This window comes from Cygnus olor, chromosome Z, assembly GCF_009769625.2.
Source record: "Cygnus olor isolate bCygOlo1 chromosome Z, bCygOlo1.pri.v2, whole genome shotgun sequence".
NCBI classification, from domain to species: Eukaryota; Metazoa; Chordata; class Aves; order Anseriformes; family Anatidae; genus Cygnus; species Cygnus olor.
The window spans coordinates 10635477-10649971 of NC_049198.1; the positions used below are offsets into that span (position 1 = coordinate 10635477).

At 68.7% G+C, this 14495-nt stretch overlaps 2 protein-coding genes across 3 annotated transcripts; one reads left to right on the plus strand and one right to left on the minus strand.

Moving 5' to 3' along the window:
• Positions 1 to 256: 256 nt before the first annotated feature.
• Positions 257 to 9737, plus strand: TESK1 (testis associated actin remodelling kinase 1). The gene is made up of 10 exons (XM_040540290.1): positions 257 to 687; positions 5277 to 5398; positions 5526 to 5574; positions 5768 to 5914; positions 6037 to 6119; positions 6441 to 6531; positions 6734 to 6817; positions 7216 to 7305; positions 7450 to 7600; positions 7793 to 9737. Exons 1-10 carry the CDS (start codon positions 442 to 444, stop codon positions 8845 to 8847), a joined length of 2118 nt encoding a protein of 705 aa, XP_040396224.1. The 5' UTR covers positions 257 to 441; the 3' UTR covers positions 8848 to 9737.
• A 121-nt stretch (positions 9738 to 9858) lies between these two features.
• Positions 9859 to 14441, minus strand: LOC121061445 (B-cell differentiation antigen CD72-like). 2 transcript variants are annotated; one of them, XM_040540296.1, is made up of 9 exons: positions 14339 to 14441; positions 13295 to 14258; positions 13119 to 13214; positions 12827 to 12916; positions 12142 to 12456; positions 11851 to 11999; positions 11536 to 11687; positions 10826 to 10986; positions 9859 to 10711 (listed from the first exon to the last, which is right to left on the minus strand). In XM_040540296.1, exons 2-8 carry the CDS (start codon positions 13908 to 13910, stop codon positions 10848 to 10850), a joined length of 1557 nt encoding a protein of 518 aa, XP_040396230.1. In that variant the 5' UTR covers positions 13911 to 14258; positions 14339 to 14441; the 3' UTR covers positions 9859 to 10711; positions 10826 to 10847. The 2 variants fall into 2 exon arrangements, with proteins under 2 accessions (XP_040396230.1, XP_040396229.1); XM_040540295.1 differs by having other exon boundaries at positions 13295 to 14441.
• Between the last annotated feature and the right edge of the window lie 54 nt (positions 14442 to 14495).

A 14495-nucleotide genomic window follows, 5' to 3' on the forward strand; every position in this document is an offset into this window, starting at 1 on the left:
CGCGGGGCGTTTCGGCTGCGCTCCCCGCCGCCGGGCAGGGCTGTGCGCGCAGGGAGAGCCGAGACCCCGGCACCCAGCGCCTCCCCCCGAGCCCATCGGGCTGCCAGAAGGCAGCGGGGCCCGTGGCGGCGGCCGGCAAGGAGTTAAGGGGCTGAACCCGCCCCGTCTCCGCCCCGCCGGTGCCTGCGCTCGGGGCGGCGGAGGCGCAGCGCCGGGCCGCGGCGGGGGTCGGGGCTCCGCCGCCGGGCCATGAGCACCGCGCACCCCGCCGGCACCTCGCCCCCGCCGCTTTCAGCGCCGGGCCGAGCCGTGCCGGGCCGAAGCGGGCCGGGCCGAGCCGGGCCGGGCGGCGGCGGAGGAGGAGGAGGAGGAGGAGGAGGAGGAAGAGGCGGTGGAGGAGGCGGCGGAGCCCCCCCAGCGCCGTGCCCCGGGGGGACGTGAATGGCGCTGGGGGTGCTCGGCGGGGCCGAAATGGAGTGGGAGAAGCTGCCGCGGAGGCCCGGGCTGGCACCGAGGGGGGAACGAGCCGAGGAAGGCGAGGGGGAAGCGGCGGGGCCGTGGCCGGGCTGCGGGAGGCTGCGGCCCTCCTCGTACCGGGCGCTGCGCAGCGCCGTCTCCACCCTGGCGCGCATCGACGATTTCTACTGCGAGAAGATCGGGGCCGGATTCTTCTCCGAGGTCTTTAAGGTGGGCGCTGCGGCCCCCACGCCCCCCCCCCCCCCCCCGGGGGTCTGCGGGGAGGGCTCCGGGGGTCCTCGGTACCACCGCGGTGGGGGTCTGGGGGGGGTCCGTGGGGATGCTCGGGGAGCCCCGCGGCCGCCGGTGCTGTTGTTGCTCCGTCGGAGGGAGCAGGGGAGCGGCGGATCTGATCCCCAACGGAGTTACCGCGGTGGGGGGGGGGGGGGGGGGCACAGAGCCCCCGGGAGGGTGACAGCCCCCGGAGCCCGCTGTGGGGTCCGGGCGTGCCGGTGGCAGGAGGTGCAGCCGCTCCGGGGTGACCCTGGTGGAGTTTACGGGGAGCCCACAGAGGGTGAGCGGGGTGGGGAGAGCGGGGGTGTTGCTGCAGAGCCCCCACCGGTGTCACCCCGCGGCTCCCTCCGTGCCCTCCGATGCTCGGGGTGGGTGGGCGAGGGCTGCCGGAGCGGGGATGCTCTGCGTGTGGCCGTGCCTGGGTTGGGGTCCCGGCGGTGTCACCCGCCCTCTGTCACCACCCTGCCGAGGGGCGGTGCGTGCACGTGTTGTTTTTGTCCTCGGCGTCGCTGCAGAACGCAGGGCGAGTGCCGCCCTCACGCTTCCAGCGGCTTCGAGAGCTGATCTGCCCGGCCGGGACCCCGCTGCCATCGCTGAGATCCCGCCTGGGGGAGAAACAGCCCCCAGGGAGGCGGGATGCAGGGTTGGGGCACAGCGGGGACCTCTCTTTCCACGAGGCCGTGGCCTCCCGGCTGGCCGGGCTCCTGCTATCGATCCCTGGCTGTGAGCGCGTGGCGGCACCTGGGAGCTGGGGGGAGGCATTTAATAATGCCAGGCGTGGATACGGCTCTTTAATAATGGATGCTGCCCTGTCTCTGCCAGGCCACGGCGTCTCCTTGCTTGCCGTCCCCGCTCCCCTTGTCCCCCCCGGGAGCTGCGGTGTGCTCCTTGTGCTCCAGCACCGCTTGCCCTGCTGGTGCCGTGCCCACCGAGGGGCTGGGGGCCGGAGCAGGCAGGGGCAAGAGGAGGCCAGATGGAGCTTTGTGCTGCGCGGTGGGTTGGGGCCAAGATCTCAGCTGGATGGTGGGGCAGGCCCGGCCTCCGAGCTTGGGGTTTGGGGCTGGCGAGGCTCGCGAGGAGGATGCAGCTTGGCAGGGCAGCGCGGGGCCCCTTTTCCTCCCGCCTCCCTTGTTCCCGCAGCGCTTTCCATGGCCGTGGGTGCTCGAGGCTCCCTCCTCTGAGCGGCCACGGCGTCCTGCCTCATTCCAGCCGTGGTGGGTGGGTGGGTGAGTGAGGGGGAACGAGGAGGGGACCTGAACCTCGGTCCCCGTGCCCTGGCACACTGCTGGCAGCGGGTGCAGGCACGGCTCTCTGACGGCGTTCCCGGGACCACCCCCGGTGCAGCCAGGGCCCGAGCACATCTCTCGGAGAGGCCGCACAGAGCGGGCGGGAGCACTGGTGATGGAAAGCTGCCCTTGTCCCCAGGGGCTGCTCCCTGACAGGCCGAAGCTGGGCCTGTTTTCTCTCCCCGTGTGCCGGTTCCCTTCGCCTTCCCCGTGTGATTTCGGAGGCACCAGGCCCGCCCGTTCTCTCGGGTGCGCGGACGTTGCAGCGAGCCGCCTCTCCATCTCCCTGATAGACGGAGCAGATTGAGCCTGGCGTGTTTGTGCCAGACATTTTCTCCAGCCCTTAAACCACTGTTGCATCTCGTCCCCGGATCCCGTGCTCGCTTCTCCACGTGCCGTCCACAGCAGGTGTGGGGGCTGCGGGCAGCATCCTGGCTTCACCCCCCCAAGGCTGTGCCTGGACATCGCCAGACGCCGGCTGCGGGACGCAGCCCTGTGCCGTGCCTCGACCTCGCACGAGGGCTGCGGCACGGCGCCCGCCTGCCCGTCTCCGCCGGCGTTCCCTGCCAACCTTTGAGATTTGCTGTTTACTCCCGAACCGCCGGCGCAGCTAATGACACGCTCGCTCTTATCTGGTGCCCTTCGTCGGCGGACCTTGCCTTGTTTCACAAAGCAGGGTGGAGCGGCATGGCACAGGCGGCAGCGATGGGGAAACCGGGGCAGGCGGGGAGGAAGCAAATTCACAAAGGCCAGCCCAGGAGCAGCCGTTTGTTTTTCCTTGAACGATCCTCCTTTCCCGTGTGATGAGCAGCTTTTCCAGTCCCGCCCGGTGAAAGACCTGTTGCGCTACTGAGATCCCTGCGAACTCAGGCACAGCCGCCCTGGGGTTGCCCACAGCACTGTGTGTGTGTGCGCTCCTTCTGCCCTCGGCACCATCCCACACAGCTCCCTGGGGAGCAGGGGTGCAGGATAGTGCCCCTGTGGGACTGTGCTGGGCTGGGACGCGGGGAGGAGCGCTGAGCTGGGGGCGGTGGGTACCGAGCCCCCCCAGGGGCTTCGCCCTGCGTCTAGACAGCAGCTCCAGGTGCGGGGAGGGCCCAGGCCGTCTGCTCGCTCTGATTAGCATGCTCTTTAAATAAGACTCTAATTTCCGCTGTTAAAAGAGCCCGGATCCCTTGTGCCCAGGCTGGGGCCGCAGCCAGCCCCGTCCCTTCCCCCAGCCACGGCAGCAGATGGGATGGGGATGGGGATGCGGGTCGGGTGGGGTGCCCCCCGTCGGGCGCACGATGTGGGGGCTCTGCAAGGTGCTGGGGGGCATCGACGGGGGGCGAGGGTTGGCTCCCGAGCGGGGGACAGAGGGCTGCTGCCTCCCCCAGTGCCCGGCTGAGCTCAGCTCCGGGGAATGTGCTGGGATTCCTGGGCGCAAGGCCAGGGTGTGGAGAGGCGAGGGGGACCCGTGCTGCCGGCGGGGGCTCTGCTGCCCACTCCCTTTGATGCTGGCATTCGGGAGGGTCGGGAAGGGGATGGAAAACCCCTCAGTGTGGGCCTGCGTCGCCTGGGGTCGTGGCTTGCTGCGTCTAGGGGCTGCCACTGCTTCCGGAGGGCATCCGAGGTGCTGGGATGGTGCCAGCCCCTGGTGGCGACGAGCGAAGGGGCCAGTGCGTGTGGGAAGCCACCTGCCGCACCAGGGGACCGTCGCCCCTTCCCCTCCGTGACCTCCTCCAGCTGTGCAGTAGGCAGGACAGACATCAGGACAGCTTGTGAGTGTGCTCAGGGTGCTGGGTGGCCCCATGGCCTCACGGATGGGGCTGTGCCGGGACCCTCCTGCCCCTGGGTGCAGAGCACCAGGGCTGGTGGACTCCCTGGAGTCCCTGGGAGAGGTCCCATGGCAGAGGGGGGTCCCCAGAGCTTCCCTCCCACAGGATCCTCCAGGATTACATTAGACACCACCCGGGCCTGACCTCGGTTGTTGCAGTGGCAGGAGGTTTATTAGCAAGGAGCTGGGGGCCGTGGGCACAACCCAGCCACGTGGAGCGAGCCAGCACCCCCCAGGGGATGCTCCCCGCTGCTGCTGGCCTGCACCCGGCCCTTCCCACGGCGCACGGCCACCGAGGAGCACCGCAGAGCGTGCCACCAGGCGTCCCCATCGCAGCCATGTGGCACCCCCGTGCCTTGGAGCCCCGTGGTGCCGAGCAGGGTGCCGGCACTGGTGCCAAGCCGTAGCAACCCAGCCGGTCCCCCCAGCCCCGTGCCATGTGGGAGGGCAGCGCTGCCGCCGGGATGTGCCGGGCACCGGTGCCCAGCACCGGGATCCTGTGGGGCTCCCGTCCCCGTCTGTGCAGCACGTGCTTGGGGAGCCCCTGTTGTTTTGCAGTCGCCGCCTGTGTTTTGCCATGGCCGGGGTGGTGGGGGGGTGGGGGGGGTCGGCGCGTGGGGAAGGCCAGGGGCTGGCACCGGCACAGCGGCTGCAACCAGCATCGACTAAAAAGGAGAAGAGCGGCGAGCTGACGGCAGCGCCGAGGAATGCCTGCGCCGCCGTGCGCGGCTCCCCGCGTGCCGGGGGGGGGGGGGCAGCTGGGACCAGCAGGGTGCTCCCCCCTCCCGGCAGCTGCTACCGGGGTCCTGTCCCGACTCCTGTCCCGCCCCCCCGCCCCGGTGCCACCCTCTGCCCAGGGCTGGGGACCCCGTGCCCGTTTCCTCGCCCCACCATGCAGGGTGGGGGGCCTGGGGGTGTCCGTGCTTGGCCGCCTTCCCGGCTGCTGTTCCTGGCGGGGGGCCAGCCCCCGGCTCGTGTGACAGCATCAGGCTGGGGACGGCTAAATATACGGCCTCGGCCAAGCGCCGTGCCCCACGGGGCTGATTTGGGCAGGATTCGTCCCCTCTGCCCTCACCCCCCTGCCCCAGCCACCAGTGGGTTGGGGTCTGGCTGGGCTTGTGGTGCTGAGCCGAAAAAGCCAGCCTGTGCTGCCCCCCCAGACTGTGCCCCAATCCTGCACCCCTGGGGCTGGGCTCGTGGCTTGCAGGAGCTGCCATCGTATCTCCGGGGGTCTGGGCATGTGTTGGGGGGGAGCACAACAAGTGGGGTGTCCCAGGGAGGGTGGGGTTGTGTATCACGGGCCTTGGGGTGCTGCTGGGCTGGGAGAGCACCCCCCATAACGCTATCGGTCCCTGGGGTACTCCGTGTATGGGGTGCTGAGCCCCAGCCTTTGGTGCTGAGCCCCCTCTCGTGCCCCCCTGCAGGTGCGGCACCGCCAGTCCGGGCAGATCATGGTGCTGAAGATGAACAAGCTGACGAGCAACCGGGGCAACATGCTGCGGGAGGTGCAGCTGATGAACCGCCTCTCGCACCCCAACATCCTCAGGTGGGTCCCGCTCCCCGGAGCCTGGGGGGGTTTTGGGGCTGCCGCTGGGGCTGGGCGAGCTCCTGGGGCTGGCGTCCCATCCGTCTGTCCCCCCCGGTGCCACCCTCAGCCCTTCTTTGTCCTGCAGGTTCATGGGGGTGTGCGTGCACCAGGGGCAGCTGCACGCGCTGACAGAGGTGAGAGCGGGACGGTGGCCGCGAGCCTGGGGGGATTCCGTGGGGAGGGGGGTGAAAACGTCCATGGGGACACTTCCTTGGCACATGGCACGTGTCTTGGGGAGGTGGCTGTGCCGTGGGGTGGGAAGAGAGGTGGGACCCAGGTGTACGGGACGGAGAGGGGGGTGCAGCGAGGCGGCGTCTGTCCCATCAGTACATCAACGGCGGCAACCTGGAGCAGCTGCTGGACAGCCCCGTGCCCCTCTCCTGGTCCACGCGCATCCAGCTGGCCCTCGACATCGCCCGCGGGCTGCGCTACCTGCACTCCAAGGGCATCTTCCACCGCGACCTCACCTCCAAGGTACGGGCCGTCCCGCTGCCCTCGCCTCCCCGTTCCCAGCGAGGTGGTGCCTGGGGCACCCCGGCCACGGGGGCTGGCGAGGTGAGGGCTGGTGGTGTGACGGGGACCCCCTGTCCCCCCAGAACTGCCTGGTGCGCTGCGAGGCCAGCGGCTACACGGCTGTGGTGGGCGACTTCGGCTTGGCGGAGAAGATCCCCACCTACAGGTGCGTGGACGGTGTCCATCTGTCTGTCCCCATCTTCGGAGCAAGGGGATCCAGCTCGCTGGGAGCAGGAGATGGGGAGGGATGGATTTTGGGGTCCAGCTGGAAAGGCAGGGATGGGGGCGGTGGGGTGACCCCCCCGGTGCTGGGGACCCATGGGGCAGGATCTGGGGATGGAGAAGGGTGTGGCGGTGAAGTGTGGGTGGCCTGGTGGCGGGATGAGTCAGGGGGGTGCATGGAGGAGGGCTGGTGCAGGAAGGGAGAGGGAGGTTTGGGGGGACGGGCAGGGGGACAGGGCCCCTGACATCCTGCTGTGTCCCCCAGCGAGGGCAGCGAGAAGGAGCCGCTGGCCGTGGTGGGCTCCCCGTACTGGATGGCGCCCGAGGTGCTGCGAGGGGAGATCTACAACGAGAAGGTGATGCTGCGCGGGGCCGGCTTCGGGGTTTGCAGCCCTGGGTTCAGCTGGGCACGCGGAGGGGCACGGAGGGACGGGAACGGGCGTCCCTGGGGTGCCAAGGTGGCGGGGACCTGGTGCCGCTCTGCAGGAAGGGCTCACGGAAACAGGGACACATCGCCTCGGGCTGCGGGACCCTCCCGTGACTCCCCTCTCTCTACAGGCTGATGTGTTCGCCTACGGCATCATCCTGTGCGAGACCATCGCTCGCGTCCCCGCGGACCCCGACTACCTGCCCCGCACCGAGGTGACTCGCTGGGATGGGGAGCGAGGGTGACGCGTGGTGGGACCGGGGCTGGGGACACGTCACCAAACGGGGGGGACCAACATGCGCAGAGCAGAGCCCCCTGCCCGTGGCAGAGGCTATGGGGAGCCACCACACATCTCGGGGTGGGGGTACTGCATCCCTAGTATCTCCTGGCAGCAAGAGGGATGCTCTCTGCCCGTAGCCTGTCCTCGGAGCACAGGGTCAGCCCTGGCAGGAGGGTGGGTTCCTTTGGACAGGGAGCAGGAGGGATTTGTGTCCCAGCACCCTGCAGCCTTCCCCTGGCTTGGGTGACCCCAGGGTCCCCCCTTTCTTTTACGCAGCCAGGGCGCGTTGCCCCGTAGCACCTGGCCTCACTCTTCCCCATCTCCCCCATGCAGGATTTTGGCCTGGACGTCACCGCTTTCCGCACCATGGTGGGAATCGACTGCCCGGCCGCCTTCCTCCAGCTGGCTTTCCACTGCTGCAGTGTGAGTCCCTGCCGCGGGGATGCCCAAATCCCGGCGTCCCATCGGGGATCCCCTTCCCTGCCCTCTGGAGCCGCTTCCAGGCGGTGCACCCCACGGGTATGGGGAGGGGACACAGACCTCACCAGGGACCCATCCTGCCCGCAGATGGAGCCGACCTCCCGCCCCTCGTTCCTGGAAATCACACAGTGCCTGGAAGGCGTCCTGCAGCACCAGCTGGGCGTGGAGGGCGCTGGGGCCACCCTCTTCAGCATCAGGGACAGCCTGTCCGCGCCCAGCACGGCGCCCGCGCTCAACGGTACGTGAGTGTCCCGGGGGTGGGGGGTGCCCCTTTACCACCCCACCAGCTACTGGGGAGCGGGCTGGGGTAAGAGGAGGTCTGCAGGATGCAGCCCCGCTCCTCACCACCTGGGCTGCTCCCCGTTTTGCCCTGTGGTGCCAGGGGGCACCCAGGGCGCCGGTGACCCCCCTGTCCTGCGCCCCTGCCCAGGGGTGGCCGGGAGGGCATCCAGCCGTGCCGAGCAGTCGCCCCTGCGCGAGCTGGGGACGCAGCACCTGCAGCCGGATCAGCGCCTGTCCCGCAGCCAGTCCGACGTGTTCCCCCCCAAATCGCCCACCCCGCCGCGGCCGCCCGAGCCCTGCGTCGGGGCCAGGACCAAGGAGACGCCGCCGCGCGTCAACCCCTTCTCCCAGCGCGAGGACCTGAAGGGGGGCAAGATCAAGCTCTTCGACACGCCCAGCAAGTCGGTCATCTCGCTCACCTTCGACCTGCCCCCGCCTGCCCCGCTGCAGCTCGGCACCCCCGTGACGCCCGAGCCAGCCGTGGAGGTGCAGTGTGACTTCTCGGCGCCCGCCGCGGCCCCACGCAAGTGCCACTCGCTGCCCGCCTCCCCCGAGCTGCCCCGCCGTGGGGGTCTGGAGCTGGGCGTGGGATCCCCAGCACGGCCCCCCAGCCCGAAGCGGGGCCGGGAGGATGCTGGGGGGCCGGTAAATGGGGTCCGTGCCTCCCCCCCCAGCCCCGCAGCGGAGGAGCGGATGGACTGCGGCCCCGACAGCCCCGAGCCGCCGCGGGTCCCCGCTCCGGCACCCGCCACCAGCAACTTCATCCGCACGGCGGCCTCGGGCGCCCGGCCCTGGCACCCGGAGCCGAGGGCGCCCAACGGGCTGCTCTTCAACAACAACCACGTGGTGGTCAGCAAGCCGCTGGCCTGGGGCAGCGGGCTGGAGCGAGGCTTCTCCGAGCTCAGCCTCCCCTGCGCCGCCGCGGCGCTGGAGCGGACGGAGCGCGCGGCCATGCTGCCCGGGCACGGCCCCGGCGCCGTGCTGGAGCAGGACGAGGTGCTGCCCTGCCCCGGCTGCTGCTTGGGGCCTTTCAGCTTCAGCTTCGCCTCCGTTTGCCACCGGCCCGCGCCCAGCCCTCCCCGCTACCAGAACCTCAACTGCGAGGCCAAGAGCCTCCTCTGCCACGACCGCGGCCGCCTCCAGAAAGCCCCGGGGCCGATGCTGGCGGAGCCCAGCCTGAAGCTGCCGGAGGCGCAGTCCTAGTGCTGGGGACCGTGGCTGCGGCCAGGGGCCCCTGGGACCCCCTCCCCCCCAGCACATGGGGTGGCTCTGGGAGCCTGGGGTGTTGTGTCCCCCTCCCCGAGTCGGTCCTCGCGCTCGCCCGGTGCCTGGTGGCCGCGACGGCGCTGCCGAGGTGCCCGTCCCACTGGGATCGGCCTCGGGGAGCTGTGGGGAGCCCCGAGGTGAGCTGGGTCCTTGCTGGGGTCCTGGTGGGGCTGGGCCGAAGTGCAATAACACCGCTGCTCCTGGCAGCAGGGCTGGTTCCCCGCAGGGCTCAAGCCGTGGCTGCGGGAACCCCCTGTCCCCACGGGCTCGCCCCTCGGTGGGCTCTCTTAGCCCCCCGGGATGGGGGGTGAGCAGATTTTGGGGGGGGGTGGGAGGGGGCAGAGCGGTCGCGTGTGTATGTGTGTGTAGGAGGGACTCTGGGGATTTTTGGGGGTGTTCCTGCTGCTTCCCCACAAGGGTGGGGAGCATTTCTGGTCCCCCACACAGCAGAGGCACTGTGGTGTGCAGAGGGGCGATGCCAGAGGGGTGCAGTGTGCGGGTGGGGGGTGCCAGCGCTTGGCGCTGAGCCCCCTGGCACACGGGGCCCCCTCCTGCCCCGCCACCACACCAGTGTCGGGGGGGACACATCCGTCTCACGTCCCCCCAGCGGAGGGCAGCCTGCGCCCCCCAGCACCTCCCGGGTGGCCGGGAGGACACGGGGGGGGACGCCCGGCAAGGGTGGGAGCCGGCTTTCCTCCCTCCCGCACAACGCACTGGTGAATGCAGAACTCCTGTGTTTTTTTTTTATTATTATTAATAATAATAATTGCTAGTAATATATACCCAGCTTATTTAAAGTGTTCAATAAAAACTGAATGTCCCAGCGAGCCGGGCTGCCGCTTGTGTCTCTGGGGTGCGCTGAGCGGGGTGGGGAGCCCGGACCTCGAGGGCGACAGGGACATGGTCTGGCCGTGTCCCTTGGGGGCTGGCAGGACGAGTCAGCCCTGGCTGAGTGTCCCCAAAGTGGCCACCTCAGTTGGGGCAGCTTTGGTGAAATTCCAGTTTCTGGTTTGGGATCGTTGGGTTGGTGCCCTGGAGTCTGTTTCGGAGTGGTAAAGGCAGAGGCAATCAGCAGACAAGCTCTTTATTTGCTACAAAGTGGGTTCAGCCAGTGGACAAGACAGAGGAGTGACACGTGCACCTCCAAAACGCCCGCCTGTAACAGCCCTGTGCTCTTCAAACAGAGTGATTTACATACCAATTAATTGGCTATAAATGGCACGCACGGCCCGATAATAAACTCAGAGCATCTTTGCCTGGTTGAACATGACTTCCTCTGCTCTTGCCAGGCTGAACGTAAATCAGGGCCATGTTGCACGTGTAGCAGCTATTTAAATCCCCGGTGACTTGTCTCGTGTCCATCCACTGCGAGCGCTGGCGCTGCTTTTGCTATCAAAACGGTGCGATCCTAAAGGTCACTGCTCTACTCCCTAATTAGCAGGAAAAATCCTAAATGCCAGTGCTGGTGATGGCTCCATCCTTGGGCTCCGTGGCTTTCCATGGGCTGCCTGAAAGCTGCGGCCATCCTAAAAGCCTAAAAGTGGGGTGGGCACCGTGGCGGAGGCAGGTGCCGCCGTGCTATCCCCTGCTCCAGCCTCAGGGCTGGGGCTACTGCACGGTGGCGGCGCTGGCCACGGGGGCTCGCTCTTGGGGGCATGGGGCTGGCGTTTGGGGACGTGCTGCCCCGCTCGAGCACCTCGTTTGGGGTCGGGCAGGGCTCCGCAGCACAGGAGGGGGCTGATGCGCATGGGGCAGGCTCCGTCGTGGGGTGCAGCAGGGCTGAAGCAGAGGGGTGCGGGTTCTGCGAGGGAAGGCAGAGGGGGATGTGCTCAGCGGCTGGCTCCCAGGGATGGGGTTTCCCCCCGTTTTTCCCCCTTCGCCTGCCCTCCTCACAAACCCCGGGGGCTGAGCTCACCGTGGCCAGCAGCCACCACCCATCACCCGAAAGGGGAGCTCGGCCCCGCCGCCTTCTCGCAGATCCAGAGATGCAGGTCATCTGGAGCCTTGCACGGCGCCGGCTTGATGTTCCCGCGGCTGATTACGGCACAGGACCCGTTCAGCTTCGACTGCCACGGCCTGGATGGACAAGCACCACGTCGGGGCTACCGTGGCCCCATCTGGCCGCCGCTGAGCCTGCCGATGGCCAGCAACAGCAGCATTTTGGGGCGGCGGGGAAAGCCCGGTGCTCCCCGAGGATGCAATGGGCAGGGGCCGGGCACCTGGCCAGACGGAGCCGTTCCTCCCCACCGGTTTCAGACACCGCAGGAGGAAGCGGTGGTGAGACGCACGTGGCGGGGAGGAGCCCCGGGCCCCCGCGGGCGGGAAGCTCTGATTTCCCCTCGAGGATGACCGAGGAGGCATGTGGGAGATAGGGGTGGTGCTCAAACGCTTCGTCTGGATCCCAAATAAAGCCTGCGGTTCCTTTTGTCCCCTCTCGCTGCCTCCTGCTTGCATGAGACCCCCCCACCCCACCCCACCCCCCCAGGGCTTGGCTTTCCCTCTGCATGGGGTCCCAGCATCTCAGCACACTGCTGGGTACCGGTATGAATTAACCTGTTTCCCAAGGCCTCGCTGCAGGAGTAGGGGTCCGGGCAGGGGGTGTTAGCCCGGCCGTGCTGTGGGTACCTGTCGTAAAGCGAGCCGTCCACCCAGAACCAGGCATCCGTGATCCCGTCGCTGTCCGGCTCCCCTTCCTCCAGCCAGCCGTAGTCGTACCAGGGGAAGCTGGTCTTCTGCAGCCCGATCCAGTACACGGTGTCCGCATTCTTCAGGAAGCTCTGGGGAAGGAGCAAAAGGGTCTTTTTTGCGCCTTTTCCGTGGTGTTTGGAGGCCGCGAGTTCTTCATCTCCCCACCAAAGCTGACCGGCCCTGGTGCCCCGCTCCGACCCCGTGCCGTCCGATGCCCCTGGAGTGCCCCAGCCCTTGGCTACCGCTCCATACCGGCACTGTCCAGCGACTCCAGGACTTGGTGATCAGGAGCTGAGAGTATTTATTCTCACACTCCGTTCTGCTGTCATCCCACGTCTTCTTCTCCGACGAGACGAAGAGGCACTTGCCACGGTAGAGCAGCCAGCCCGAGGGGCAGCAGTCTGGGGACGGGGGCACTGCTCAGGCGCCTGCCAGGCTGCAGATGCTGGGGGAGGAGGGGTGGCACCACATCCCCCAAAACCCAGCATCCGTGCCTCGATGCTGAGGCCACCCAGAGGTGCTGGGGCTGTTCCATGACCATACCTATAGCCGTGCAGGAGCGCAGCAGGGTCACGGTGCTCTCGCTGGTGTTGAGCCTCCCCTGCACGTCCTGCAGCTCCCTCTCGGCGCCGGCCAGGGCCCCCGAGACGCGCGCCAGCTCGGCCTCCTGCCTGCCCAGCTCCAGCAGGCTGCTGTTGCCCTCTCGCCACGCTCGCTGCAGCTCCGCGCGTGCCTGCGCCAGCTCCCGGCGCGCCTGCTCCAGGCTCTGCTCCCACGCCCGCGCCTCCTGCGAGAAGCGGCCGCGCTCGGCCGCCTGCTCCCGGGACGCGTCCCGCAGCTCACGGGTCGCCTGCCAGTCTGGGGATGATTCAGGGAGAGGTGGGATGCAAGGTTGGGACAGCACAGGTGTGGGGTGTCAGGGCAGGGAGGTGTCCCCGCTGGGTGGGAAGGGATGGGGGAGGCAGGGAAGCCTGGAGCTGGCAGGGGAGGGCAGGGCTGGGTGGGATGGGGAGGGAGCAGGGAGAGCAGGGCAGGGGCAGGAGAGGGAAAGGAGAACAAGAAAATTGTTGAGGGAGATGCCCAGGTTGCGAGAGGGACATTGGCCAGCTTGGGGCAGACAGGGCAGGGGGACCCACAGACACGTACACGGTCTGATATCTGCCCGGGGCACCCAACCCGTCCCATCTCCCCCGTCCCCATGCCTCAGTACGACCCCATCCCCACTCACAACAGGCCCCCAGGACCACGGCAGCCACCAGCAGCAGCAGGCAGGTGACCAGCAGCCCCGCAGAGATGCAGCGCCGCCGGGAGCAGGGCCCTGCAAGACACGAGGAGCCGCGAGCATCACCCACCGCCACCGCCCGCCTCCCCGGGCCAGCCCCGCGCTGGCAGCAGGGTGGCACGGGCGGCACGGCGTGGGCGCCTCATCTCTCCGAGGGGAGATGGGGAGCACCCTGAAGCACCACCCACTGCCCACAGCAGGGCCTCCCTGGGTGCCCCGTCCCCGTTTGGGCTCTCACCTGGGCTTTCCAGGGCCCCTTCCCCAGCCGGCCCCGCGGGCGCCGGCCCCGATGCCATGTTCTCGTAGGGGCTCTCGGCCTCGTCCATGCCAAGGGCTGCGGGAGGAAGGCAGGGAGCATGGAGATGATGGAGCTGGGCACAGCACAGGGCAATGCGGGGGTCCCGCAGCTCTCACCTGCCTCCAGCGCCTGGCTGGCCGTGCCGCGGCCCCCTGGCCCCTTGGCGAAGCGCAGGTCGGCGTAGAGCACGCTCTGTGCCATGCGGGAAGGTGCTGGGCAAGTCCCGATCCCTGCTGGCTCCCACCCGGCTCTGTGGGGTGGCCCCGCTGCCTGGCGCTCGCCCGTCTCGGGGTGCAAAGGAGAAGTGAGGCCGGCGCTCGCAGAAGCAGAAGTTGGCTGCGAGATGTGGCAGATGGGACCAGCGAGGCACGGCCGCGGGGACCGGCCCCCTCCCCGCAGCCCCAGCACCGCCAGCACGTCCCCTCCCACGCCCCGAGAGCCGTCACAGTCCCCTGGGTGCACGGCGGTGTGGGGCTGAGCCCTGCGGCTCGGCGGGCTGAGGGAGACCCAAATCCCCTGAGCAGGACTGGGTGAGGCAGCGCACCCCCAGGCAGGGGGTCTGAGCATCGCAGGGGTGGAAGCGTTCGCCCTGATGGCACCTGAAGGGGGCTCCGGGTGGCACCTTGAGCTCCTGCACCTCGTCACTCCCCAGGGGCTCCTGGGGAGGGCTGGGACCCTGGTGTCCCTCCAGCCACCCCCAGGGCATTTGTGATGGGCATTTGTGATGGGCATTTGTGCCAGGACATTTGTCCCAGGTCCCCCCAGCCCATCCAGCACGGCCGCTTGCTCTCCTGTTCCCACCAGCCAATCTCTCCGTGTCCCAGCCCTGAAGGGTCACGGTACAAGTCCCCCGTTGCTGTCCCCAGGTCCCCAGCCCATGGGGGCACTTGTTCCCAGTGCTCCTTGGCAAATCCCACTCGGCCAGCGTTGTGTCCCCCCGGTCACCACGTGCCCCGCAGGACGTGCTCCATCTCCTTGCTGAAGGCTGGGGGGAAGCTGCTGCAGCTTTGGCTCTGCAGACTCCTCCTTGGACCCCCTGAAGCTGGCTGTGACTCTCCCCATTCCCTGGAGGAGAGGCCTCTGAAGTATGGAGAGATGGATGTCAGGACAGAGAAGGAGCAAGAGGAGGCTCTCCCCAAGCACCAGGAATTTGGGCCCACCTCTGCTCCGCCCGTGCCCCCAAAAACCGCTGCCCGAGAGCTGCCGTGCACCCAGGGGACCGTGACGGCTCTCGGGGCGTGGGAGGGGACGTGCTGGCGGTGCCGGGGCCACGGCAGGGGGCCGGTCCCTGAGGCCGTGCCTCGCTGGTCCCATCTG